The sequence below is a fragment of the Thamnophis sirtalis genome, unplaced genomic scaffold, assembly GCF_051295495.1.
Source record: "Thamnophis sirtalis isolate CommonGarterSnake01/CBP01778 unplaced genomic scaffold, rThaSir2_p1.2 scaffold_17, whole genome shotgun sequence".
NCBI lineage: Eukaryota > Metazoa > Chordata > Lepidosauria > Squamata > Natricidae > Thamnophis > Thamnophis sirtalis.
Genome location: NW_028261397.1, coordinates 361292 through 372074, shown reverse-complemented (window position 1 = coordinate 372074; position 10783 = coordinate 361292). Strand labels below are relative to the sequence as shown.

The 10783-nt window shown below is 65.4% G+C and overlaps 1 protein-coding gene across 1 annotated transcript; it reads right to left on the bottom strand.

The window, feature by feature from the left end:
* Nucleotides 1–3731: 3731 nt before the first annotated feature.
* HIC1 (HIC ZBTB transcriptional repressor 1) lies at nucleotides 3732–7394 on the bottom strand. Its single transcript, XM_087702927.1, is given in 17 exon segments — nucleotides 3732–4088; nucleotides 4091–4153; nucleotides 4156–4179; nucleotides 4182–4661; nucleotides 4664–4769; nucleotides 4771–4988; nucleotides 4991–5102; nucleotides 5104–5178; nucleotides 5180–5493; nucleotides 5496–5513; nucleotides 5516–5543; nucleotides 5545–5630; nucleotides 5633–5669; nucleotides 5672–5838; nucleotides 5841–5981; nucleotides 5984–6115; nucleotides 7315–7394. Coding segments are annotated over 17 exon segments (2163 nt in total). The 5' UTR covers nucleotides 7367–7394; the 3' UTR covers nucleotides 3732–3978.
* Between the last annotated feature and the right edge of the window lie 3389 nt (nucleotides 7395–10783).

Genomic DNA, 10783 nt, shown 5'->3' with positions numbered 1-10783 from the left:
CCGCCCCCTCATCCTTCCAGGAGAAAACCCAGCACAATAAACGCAGCCTCTTCAACTCCACCTGGAATGGCCATGCTGTGGGTGCACGCACACGCGTGGAGGAGGAGCCCCCGCGCAGGCGCTCACTGTGGAGGGGGGCAAGGGCGAGTAGGGTTTCTGGCCTCTGGGGCGAGGAGGAGAGGAGGCCGGTCGGAGGGGCCCAAGCGGGCCTCTCGCCCCCCCCCCCGGCTCAGCTGTAGGGAGCCCTCTGACAGTCGGGCCCCCTCTGCAGCAGGTGAGGCAAGACAGCCAGGAGCCCTCGGCTCAAGCAGCCACCTGGCCCCATCAGGAGCCGGGGAGGGGGCACCACCTCCCATTTCCATCAGCAGCCCCCTCCCCAAGGGTCTCTCTCAGGTTCTTAGCTCCTCCCTCCCTCCCTCCCTAATCCGTGCCCCCTTCCGATCCCTCATTCCTGTGGGCAGTGGACTCAGCCAGCTTCCCCGTCCCTGCCCGGCATCCCTGCCAAGCATCCCTGCCAAGCCAAGCCAGCGCTTGCTCTGTGGGTGAGGCTGGGGAGAGAAGCCAGGAATTCCCCTTAAGGAGGGTGGGGGGTGGGTGGGGGGGAGAGGGCCGGTCAAGCCGCCCTGGGGGAGAGGAAAGGGGTCTGGGGTACAGCTGGAGTGTTTGTGCCCCTTGGGGCTCCCAAAGGGGCCGCGTGGTTGGGGAGAGCCCCTTCCCCGTGGGAAGACTTCCCTGCCATTTGCGGGGGGGGGGGGAGACTTTCCTGCCATTTGCCGTGGGGCCACCTGCCGGGACTGTCGGTGGGGGGGCTGGTTTGCTGTGGGGCAGAGGAGCCCAACTAAGGAGCCCTTTGGACGGGATTTGCCCGCAGTGGGCTAGGAGTGCGTGCCCCTCCCCGGGCTTGGCACGGCCCCTTGGCCGAGAAGAGAGGGGGATCTCTCCCACCCTGTGCAGCTCCTGCTGTGCCTGGCTGGCTTGGACGGAGGGGCCTGTGCCCACCTTCCTTCCCTTGTTTTCTTAATAAAGTTTCGTAGAAATCTGACTCTCGGCTGCTTCCTTCGGGGGTGGGGCTCCGCAGGAGGGGAGGAAGCGGGGGGGGGGGAGGCGGTTGCAGGAGACCCTCTGTGGCCAACTGCTGAAGGGGAAGAAGCCCCACCAGAATGCCACAGGTGGGCCTAAGCCCCTTTTGGGCTGTTGCCACAACACGGAGGACCAGCCGTGGTTTCTGACGCACACACCCCCCCTCTGCAGACCCCCGAACCAAACCAGCCGGCCATTGCAATCTCAGTGCAACCCACCAGGCCCTTCTGAGGATGGCTGGGCCAGGCCAAAGTGCCCAGTGCCAGGGCCCATGCGGCCATCGTGCTCGAGGCGTGTGCTGTGTGTAGGGAGCAGACGACATGCCACACGCATCAACGGGAGCATGGCTGCCACGGAAGAGCCACTCGGCAGTTGTTGGGGGGGGTGAAGCTGGGCTCTTCGGCATCTGAAGGAAGTGGGGAGAATTTCCTCTGAGCAGCCAAGCGTGAGGGTCCGTGGGGAGAGCTGACCCCTTCCCATTTCCTGCGTCAGCTGTGCAAACAGGACAGGGCACCTGTGCTCCCCCCCCCCCAAGCACTTTCTGACATTGAAGAGGCACCAGCCCACCCCGGCCTCTGGCACACACACACACACACACACACAGAGCCCATGCGACAGGGGGAGAGATGGGAGCTACTGCGGGTGACCCCTCCTGCTTTGCTGAGGCCCCCCGTTTCTCCCTAAAGGAGCCTCCATCCGTTCAGCAGCACCCCAAAATTCGGGCTCTACCCCCCCCCCCCCATCCCGACCACAGGACCAGTCAAGGAAGCAGAGAGGCCTGGATGGTGGCAGCAGTGTTAGAAAAACCTTTATTGCTCCGTTTTTGTTGAGGGACGCTTAAATGTTATTTGGTTTTGGATTCCGATACAAAACGCCCGGCATCCCTTCCCCAAGGCTACGGAAGGCAGGCAAGGCTGCCCCTTTGGGTGCTGAGTTTCCCTTTGGGTGGGGGTCCCCCTCCTCGGGGGGGGCTCCCGCTGGGTCCTCTCAGGGCTGGGGGGAGAGGCAGCTGGCTCAGATGAAGACACAGCCCAAGGGGGGGGCAGGGGGAGGCAAGGAGGGGTGTGCAAAGACAGAGCAGTTTCACATTTTCCCGTGGCTGGTTGGGGTCAAGGGTGGGGTGGGGGAGAGGGGGCAGCTGGGTGGGCCGTCCGAGAGCCCCCCACGAGTGCAGCAGAGGCCGGGTGGCAGGTAGCTAGCCCCACAGAGGGAGGCCCAGACCCCCTGGGCCCAGGTGGCCCTCCCCCATCCTCAAGGAAGCAGACAAACCGTGACCCGTCAAAAGCGCGGACGACAAAAGCGCGATCGACAAAATCGCGCCTTTGACGTCATCACAGCGCGACGAAAAAGATCGAAAAATTCAAATAAAAATTAATAAAAATTAAATTAAAGCAAGCCGATTCACATAAAGGTAAGGGTTAGGGTTAGGGTTAGGGTTAGGGTTAGGGTAAGGGTAAGGGTTAGGGTTAGCTTTAGAGCGTTAGCGTTAGGGTTAGGATAAGGGTTAGCGTACGTTTTCGTTACTTTAACGGTTAGGTTTAGGGTTAGGTTTAGGGTTAGGTTAAGAGTTAGGGTTAGGGTTAGGTTAGGGTTAGGTTTGGGGGGTTAGGGGAAGGTTTTAGCTTTATTTTTACATTTTTCGATCTTTTTCGTCGCGCTGTGATGACGTCACAGCGCGCTTTTGTCGAGCGCGCTTTTGTCCTACGCGCTTTTGTGGGTGGAACCCAGACAAACAGGTGGCCTTTTGTCCTTGTCAAGTATTATTGGGGTCCCGGGAGCCCCATCCTGGAAACAAGACAGGGTCTTCAGGGGAGGGGGGGCTACCTTCCTTCCCCTTCGCTCCCTTTGACCCACAATCTGGGGGGGGGCAGAGGCACCCTCTCCTTTTCACATTGCAATACAAGTTTGAGGAAATCCCCTTGGGGGGGGGGGCAAGGCGGACTAGCAGTTTTCAATCAGACCTTCCCTGCCTGCCTGCGAGGCGGGGGCTCCTGCTCACCGGCAAAGACCCTCCAAGAGGGCCAACTGGGTTTTGCACCGTCTCCCCCCCCCCCCGCCTCTTCTGGGGGCTTGAGGCCGGGCAGGGGCTCCCCTACCATCGGACAGGCGTCTCGAGGGGTGCCGTTTGCGGCTCCCCTGCTTTAGCCTTTCGGGCTTTCTGGGGCTGGAGGGCCTTGGCGGTGGGGGGGGGCTCTCCCCTGCCCAGGGAAGGCAGGACAGGGTCTGACTGCCACAAGAACGCCCCCCCCACTCCCGCGAAGCTTTCCTCCCGAGTCCCCGAGGCGGGTCGTTGCGAGCATTTTCTGCCCCCAGAGGGGGTAACACACCTGTTCAGGGTCTCGCCAAAAGGCCGGGCTGTCACACCATCCCTCCCCGAGGCAGAAGGGGGGGCTGTGATTCACAGACACCCCTTCCAGGGTCTGCAGCTTTCGAACCCCCGCTAGGCCACCTCGCAGCCGCTTGCCCCTGCCAGCTGCCTGTGCTGCTAGGTCCTCTCCAGGCTGGGGCAAGAGGCAGCTGGCTCAGTCCGGCTCACCCGTCGGACTTCCTGGTCCCTACAAGCCGAGGCTCCTCTCCAGCGGGGGCGGGGAGGGGGGCGAGGCGTGAACCCTCCCGATGGAAAAAGCCCTTCTCCCTTTGGCGCAGGTGCCCCCTCCGCTGCAGCCAGGGACCTCCGCGCTCGGAGGCGGAGGGCCCCATTTGAGGTAGGGACGAGTGGCTGCATTCGGCCAGGCGGAGGGCCCGAGGGAGACGGGAAAGGAGGGAAGGGCAGCGCGGAAGCGCAGCGGAAGAGCCGGGAGAGTCGGCCCCGGTGCCGGCGGCAGCCCCGTGGCGGTCAGTTCCGGGAGTCGCTGTCTCGGTCACCAAGGGCGGCTCCCAGGCCCGGGCAGAGAGGCTTCAGTGGGGCGAGAAGCGGCCAATGGTCCGAGCGTGGTGGTCGTTGTGCAGGTGGTGGGCGGCGGCCACTACGGCGCCCGGAGCGAAGACCTCGGCCGTCTTGTCGGGCTGAGCCCGAGGTAGAGGCTCTCCAGGGCGGCCTTGGGGTCTGCGGCGGCGGCAGCAGCGGCGGCGCGGCGGCCAAGAAGTGCGAGGTGTGGTGAAGAGCTCCTTGTCCGGCGGCGGCGGCGACTGCTGCTGCGCCAGCCGGGCCATGGCCAGCACCCCCTCGGGGAAGTCCAGCTTCAGCTTCCCGTCGGGGGCGGCGGCGGCGGCGGCGGCAGCGGCGTGCATCTTCATGTGGCTGAGCAGGTTGCGCTGCTGGGCGAACTTCCCCCCGCACACCTGGCACTCGTAGGGCTTCTCGCCGGAGTGGATGCGCATGTGCTCGGTCAGGCGGTACTGGCGGGTGAAGCGCATCCCGCAGGCGTCGCAGGCGAAGGGCTTCAGGCCCAGGTGGCTGCGCATGTGGCGGGTCATGGTGCCGCGCTGCGTGAACTTCTTGCCGCAGATGGAGCAGGGGTAGGGCCGCGTCAGCCAGTGCGTCTTCTCGTGCTGGCGCAGCGTGGCCGGGTCCTTGTAGGCCTTGTCGCAGGAGGCGCAGCGGTAGGGGCGCAGCAGGTCGCAGCCGGCCGGGCCCCCGAGGGGGGCAAGGGCGGAGGGGGCGCGGGCAGCGGGGGCGCCTTGTCCAGGTAGGGCGAGCCCTGCCCCGCCGCCGCCGCCGCCGCCTCGGCCGCCTCCTTGCGGTACAGGCTCGTCCTCCTCGTTGTGCGCCTCCACGTGCGCGTTCAGCTGCTCGGAGGACGGGAAGCCCTTCCCGCAGGGGATGCACACGTAGAGGTTGTCCCCCCCGAAGCTCTCGGGCTCGTAGCCCAGGTAGCGCTCCAGGCTGCCCCCCGCGGGAGAAGGGCCGCCGCTGCTGCAGCCCGTTTCCTCGCTGGTGCTCTTGTCGGGTTCCAGGTCCTCCGCCTCCCGTCGGGCTCCGCGCTCTCCAGGTAGTGGTGCCGGGGCGGCCCGGGAGGCGACGGGGCCTGGGGCTCCAGTTCTCGCTCGCCGCCGCCGCCGCTGCCCTGCTCCCGTCGGGCCGCCGCCACAGTCGCCCTCCTCGTCCTCCTCCTCCTCCTCCTCCTCATCCAGGACGTAGCCCGCCACCAGCGGCTCCGTGCTTCATCCAGCGGTACAGGAAATCGGGCGCCACCTCCACGCGAGCGCTGGGCTCGTCCCGGGCTGCTGCTGCCGCCGTTGCCACGATGGTGCAGGTGGGGAAGGCGGCCTGGAGAGGGGCGGTGGAGCCGGGCTCCCCGAAGGCCGCGTGGGGAGGCAGCAAGGCCGGGCTCTCGGGCCGGGGCGGCAGGATGCCCTCGCGGCTCTCCACCGCTGCTCTGAGGCGGCTCTCGGAGGGGGGCATCTGCGGGGGCAGCTGCGGGGAGGGTCCGTTCGGGCTCTTCTTGGAGAGGTCCAGGCCGCAGAGCGGAGGCACAGCCCGTGTGGGTGGGCGCGGCGGCGGCGTACAGCTCCCCGCAGTGGGGTGCTGAGCGGATTGCTTGGCTCCACCGGCCGCGGCGGAGCCCCGAAGCAACTCTGGATAACCGGCGTGGCGGCGCGGAGACCCTGGCCAGCTTTCCAAAGGGCGCCGAGGCCGAAAAGCTCCGCCGCTGCCGCTGCCGCTGCGCAGCTGGTAGTATTTGCCGGAGCGCTTCAGCTTCCTCTTGCACAAGGCCACCAGGTCCGGGATCTGGAGGTAGCTGGCGGCGGCCAGGACGGCTCCCAAGGCGGGCTCGGGGTTTCCTCCGCCGGCCGGCTCAGCCTCGCCATCGGCGTCGGGCCCAGGCGGCCGGTGTAGATGAAGTCGAGGACGGCGCGGGAAGACGGCCGGGCTGACCATCCCTGGTCCAGGTTGATGAGGTTGTCGTGCACCACCAAGGCCTTGAGGTAGGCGCTGCTGGCCGCCAGCACGTTCTTTGTGCGCGCGGAAAAAGCGCGTTCTGCACCACCAGGATCACGTCGCAGAGGAAGCCCTTGGTGCGCTGCGCGTTGAGCTGGAGCAGCAGCTGCCGGGAGTGGCCCGTCGCCTCCGAGGTATCCAACATCGCTGCGCCTGCGGGGGTGGAGCAGAGAGAGCCCAGCGGGCCTTAGTGGTGCTGGCCGAGTTCGCCCGCCACGCCGAGGCCCAGAAATCTGGCGCCTCTCCTGCTCTCCGCCGCCTCGTCTTGCCCGCCGGCTCCCCTTATAGAGGGGCTTTCCCTCTTAGGCGGCGGAGGGAGGAGGGGGAGGAGGAGGAGGGGCTCAGTCCGGTGGGTCCCGGATCACAGCCTCGCACGCCCTCCTCCGGGTGGGGCTTCACACCTGGCGGGGCAGCGTCGGTACAACTACCTCGCTTCGCCTCCCCGCCCCCCTCCGCCGCCGACGGGACAGACCCACGGACGCGGACCCCTGGGGCTTCCGGCTCGCTCGGCGCTGCCCGAAGCACTCAGCTGGATCCGGGCACCGTTTCTCTGCCCGGAGCGAGGGAGAAACAGGGCGCCCTTAGCTTCCCGGGCCTTCAATTCACCGAGAGTGGCCGGATGGGAGGGAGGAGGCTACAGGCCTGAGCGGAGAAGAACCGGGGAGCCCGGGTGACAGGGTGACTCTGCGCCCGAACGGCCGCGGTTCGGCCTGCCTAGGGAACCGCCCTGCGACCCAAGCCGGCGGTGGGCAACCCGCTTCTTTTACCCGCTGCGGCCGTTCTTCGCCAGAGTCCCCCTCCCCGCCCTCTGGTCCGGCACCCCTAACCCTGCTCCTTCTGGACGGCATCCCTGCTCAGCTGAGGGATCCCCGGGGGGGCGCATGGCCTGCGCGGGACAAGGGGACCCAAACCCCCAACGCCGCCCTGAAATCCGGCGGGAGCAGCCCCGCCGCCGTCAAAAGCTTCGCGGGACGGGCAGCCTGGCTGAAGGATTCGGATGGCGGCGCTGCTACCGCCCTCGGCCGGGCGAGGAGGCCAAAGGCAGGGCGGAGGATGAAGGAGGTACGGCCTCAGCAGGCCGTTCCCCGAGCGAGAGGGCTCCGGGCTCCACCGGGGCTCCGGGGCCGAAGGAGAAAGTCGGAGAGCAGGCGACGGGGTCCCGCTGCAACACCCGCTTCCCCAGAGGAGCCCCGATGCCTCGGGCTGAGCGGCTCCTTTCCTTCCGCTGACTTCGGAATCCGCCCGCGGGGAGCCCGGCCGGCCGGCCGCCGCTTCCTGCCCCCAGAGCCGGCTTGGGGAGCGGGCAAGAGGCGCGAAGTCCGAAGTCTGGCCGCCCGCCCGCCCCGGCTTACCTGGAAGCCCCGTCGGATCGGCCAGGCAGGCGAGGTCGGCGTGCACACGCATGGCTCTGCCCGGCTGCCACGGCGGCGGCGGCGGCGGCGGCTCCTCTGCGCCCCTCGCAGCGCCTCAGGCCGCTTGGTGGAGGCTGCGCCGGCTGGTCCCCATGTGCCGGGGAGCGCCGCGGCGGCGGAAAAAGGTAAAGGCCGGGCCGCGAACTCGCCTGACCCCGGGCTGAACTCGGGCGTGTTCAAGGAGCCGCCGCGGCTTCCTCCGCCTCCGAGCCAGCCAGCCAGCGAGCGCCGAGCTAGCAGGCGAGCGGGCGGGCGGGCAGCGGGGCTGGAAGCGAGCGGCGGGAGGAGGAGCCACCGGCGGGGGTCCCGGAGGAGCAGCCCCGGGGAGGAGACCGCGCCGCGACCCCCTCCCGGCAAAGGGGGCAGGCAGGGGAAGGCTGGGCCCCCGACAGCAGGGCGGGGCCAGCGCGGCGCGCCCATCGGAGCAGGACCGGGCGCGCTCTGCCGGGAGCCCCAGACCGCCCCGTCGAGGGGACCGGCGCGCGGGAGAGCCGGCTGGAGCCAGGGGCGCGCGGCCGCCCCGACCACCAGGTGGGTCTCCGGGACAGGACGGGGCGGTTGGAGCGGGGCGAAGCTGGCGCTGTGCGGACCCGTCCGCTTTTCCCTCCGGCCGGCCTTCCTCTGCCAGGGCTTTCCCTTCGGTCCCCGGTGGTCTTGGCTCGTCCCGCGGCCTCCGGCCAAGAAATTCGCTCCCCGCCCACCCCCCAGGGACCCCCCAATTCCTGCCGGTGCGGCGACCCCTGGCGGTCGCTCGGGCTGATCTGGCGGCAAATTCTGCTCCTAGCCGCTTCGGAGGCCTCGCTCCGCTAGTGGCTCAGGGTCCGGGCAGGCCGGTGGAAGGGTGGGGGGGTGAAAGTTGGGCTTAACATAATCCCCCTCCCAAATATGATTGTTTTTATTCGGGACTCTTCTTCCGTGGTCGGCCGGGCGATTCCAGCGTTTCCGGCTGGGTCTGTGTCGGCGGAGGGAGCCTGAGCAGGAAGGGGCCTTCGGTGGCTCCGGGCTCGCGCTCCAGACCCGCTGGGCAATCTGGCAGGCGCTTTAGGGGCCCTCTGACTCTGGTGACTTCGCATCCGGGCCCTCCGCTGCCACCAGACCCTGGCCGGGACAGGGCCGCTTCCTCTGACAGGCGCGGCCAGGGGAGCACAGCCCACCCCGAGCGCCCCGCCGGACTTCCCCTGTACCCCACTCCCGACGGTTTCAAAGAGCAAGAAAAAGGGGGGGCGGAACGGAAAGGCGGAAAGGGGCTCCGGCCTCGCTTCTGCCCCCCTTTAAGGCCTCTTTCCGGACAGCTTATTCCTCTCTCTCCGTGCAGGCGACGGACACGAATTTCTGTTTGGGCAAAAAAATGGGCAGTTTTGCCTGGCCATGTCGTGGAAATCTGGTGGGAGGGCATGACCTGCGAGGGCTCTTTCCAGCCCAAAGGCCTCCCCCCTGTCTGTAAGAAACCTCCCCGCCGCCCCCCGATCTTTCTCGGGGCCAAACAGTCCCGGGAAGAAGAGGCTGCTTTATTCTCGGGCCCCAAATATCCAAGCAGGCCCAGAAACGCGGCGAAGCGTCCCTCGATTTCACGCATTTGCGAGAATATAAAAAAGGAGAGAGAGAAAAAGAAAAAAAAATGGGTGATGGATAATTATGAAGCTGATTAACAAAACTGAAGTGGTTTTCGGGAGAGGCTGCCTTCCCAGGGCCTCCGATTCCGCAGAAGGAGGTGGGGGGGGGGCTGCAGTCTCGACCTCGGGTGTGGCAGACGGAGGGCTGAAAGGGAAGGTCGCTTTCGCTTTCGCTTTCTCTGCGCTGACAGGGACGCCGCCTCCCACTCCCTCTGGATGAAAGACCCCTCCAGGCCCCCACTCCGACACCCCGGGTTTCCGGATGGTGCTCGCTAACGGGGCCTTTAAAGGATAGAGCTGCTTCGGGTCCCGTCCCCCCCCCCCGGTCCTCCCCGTCCCCCCCAAGAAGGCCATTAGTGAGGCTGAAAATGCAAATCTCGGCGCTGCCTAAATGTTCTTCGTTGAAGCTTCTGCGTTGGGGAAACATTTTGTTTAAAATAAATAAAAATAATTCCGGATTTTCTGTACTGAGATATTTTTCGTCACCACTTCAACCTGGAAAACGGTGGGTATTTCAAAATACTCGCCGGCGACGCTCACTAACAATCAAGAGAAATAAAATAAAACCCCGAAAGTGGAATAATCTTATCCAACCGAAAACGAATCGCGTTCCGGGCTTCCTTACTGGGTAACGAATAAAAACCGATTCCCTTTTCGTGGCCTGTGTAATTTATTGGGCCGTTTTAACTTTCACTCCCTCCCTTCGGCTCCTCCAAATATTTTCGAATAGAGTTTAACTTCTTAAAACGTATGAAGTTTAGGAACTTCTGCGTCTCCCTTTTCCATCCGATACTACAGGTTCTTTGCAGGAACTTTTAAGGGGCCGCAATGTCAGTTGAAGTCCAACCGTTTCTTTTTAGAACGAAACGAAGACTCGCAGATGTTCTTTAAAATGTCTTTGGATTCGCGGGGGGGGGGAGACGATCATAAAAGCAACTTTCGGGGCTGGTTGGAGTCCTGCAAACCTCTGGCTGCCCCGTCTTTCAAATTCCTTGACAACGGAAACGTTTACTCCAAAGGCGGCTCCCATCGATTGTAACGCGATGAACCCTTGTGGCGGTCCAGCCCTCCCCCCCCCCCACCTTTCAGACCTGCAGGGCCAGAATCCACACACACACACACACACGCACACGCACTCGCCTCAGCTGTACTCTTCAATAAGTAAATGCTTCGCTAAATAAGGGGATGCAATCAGTGGTGGGCTCCCTGTTCGCCTGCTTCCCACCCCCCGTGTCCCGACGTCCGTTGTCGTTTTGCGGGGACGAAGAAGGTCCTTTCGACGGACATGTTCCCAGCGGAAGGGACCTGGCGGGGGAGGAAGCGCTGTTTCTCGAAGAAGCTCCGAAGAGGCGCTTCGGTCCTTCCACGCCAGGCCAAGGAGGGAGAGAGGCCGCTGGTGCGGAGGCTTCGGCTAAAGACTTCCTCCCGGGGACTCGTTCTGAGCCCCGACGGCCAGAACGTGCCCGTGGTTCTCCCGCTTCTGACCTGCTTGGGACCCGGCCCGTCTCGGGTGGGCTTTGCGGGGAGCGTCCCCGAACCTCGTGGTGCTTAGAAGCTTCCACTGGCGGCCAGGGGAGGCTCCTGCGTCTCCCTTCGCTGCGCCCCACAGGAACGGGCGAGGATTAGGGTTAGTGGTGTTCCCCCAGCCCAGGGCTTCCTGCTGGCAGACGGGCTCGTCTCGCAGGGCCACAGGGCGTTGCAAGCGGGACGAGGCAGGGCCGCCTCCACTGGCGGGTAGACTGCTGCAGGCCGTGGACGCTCTCTTTAGCCATCTAGCAGCCCTGGGAGTGAGGGAG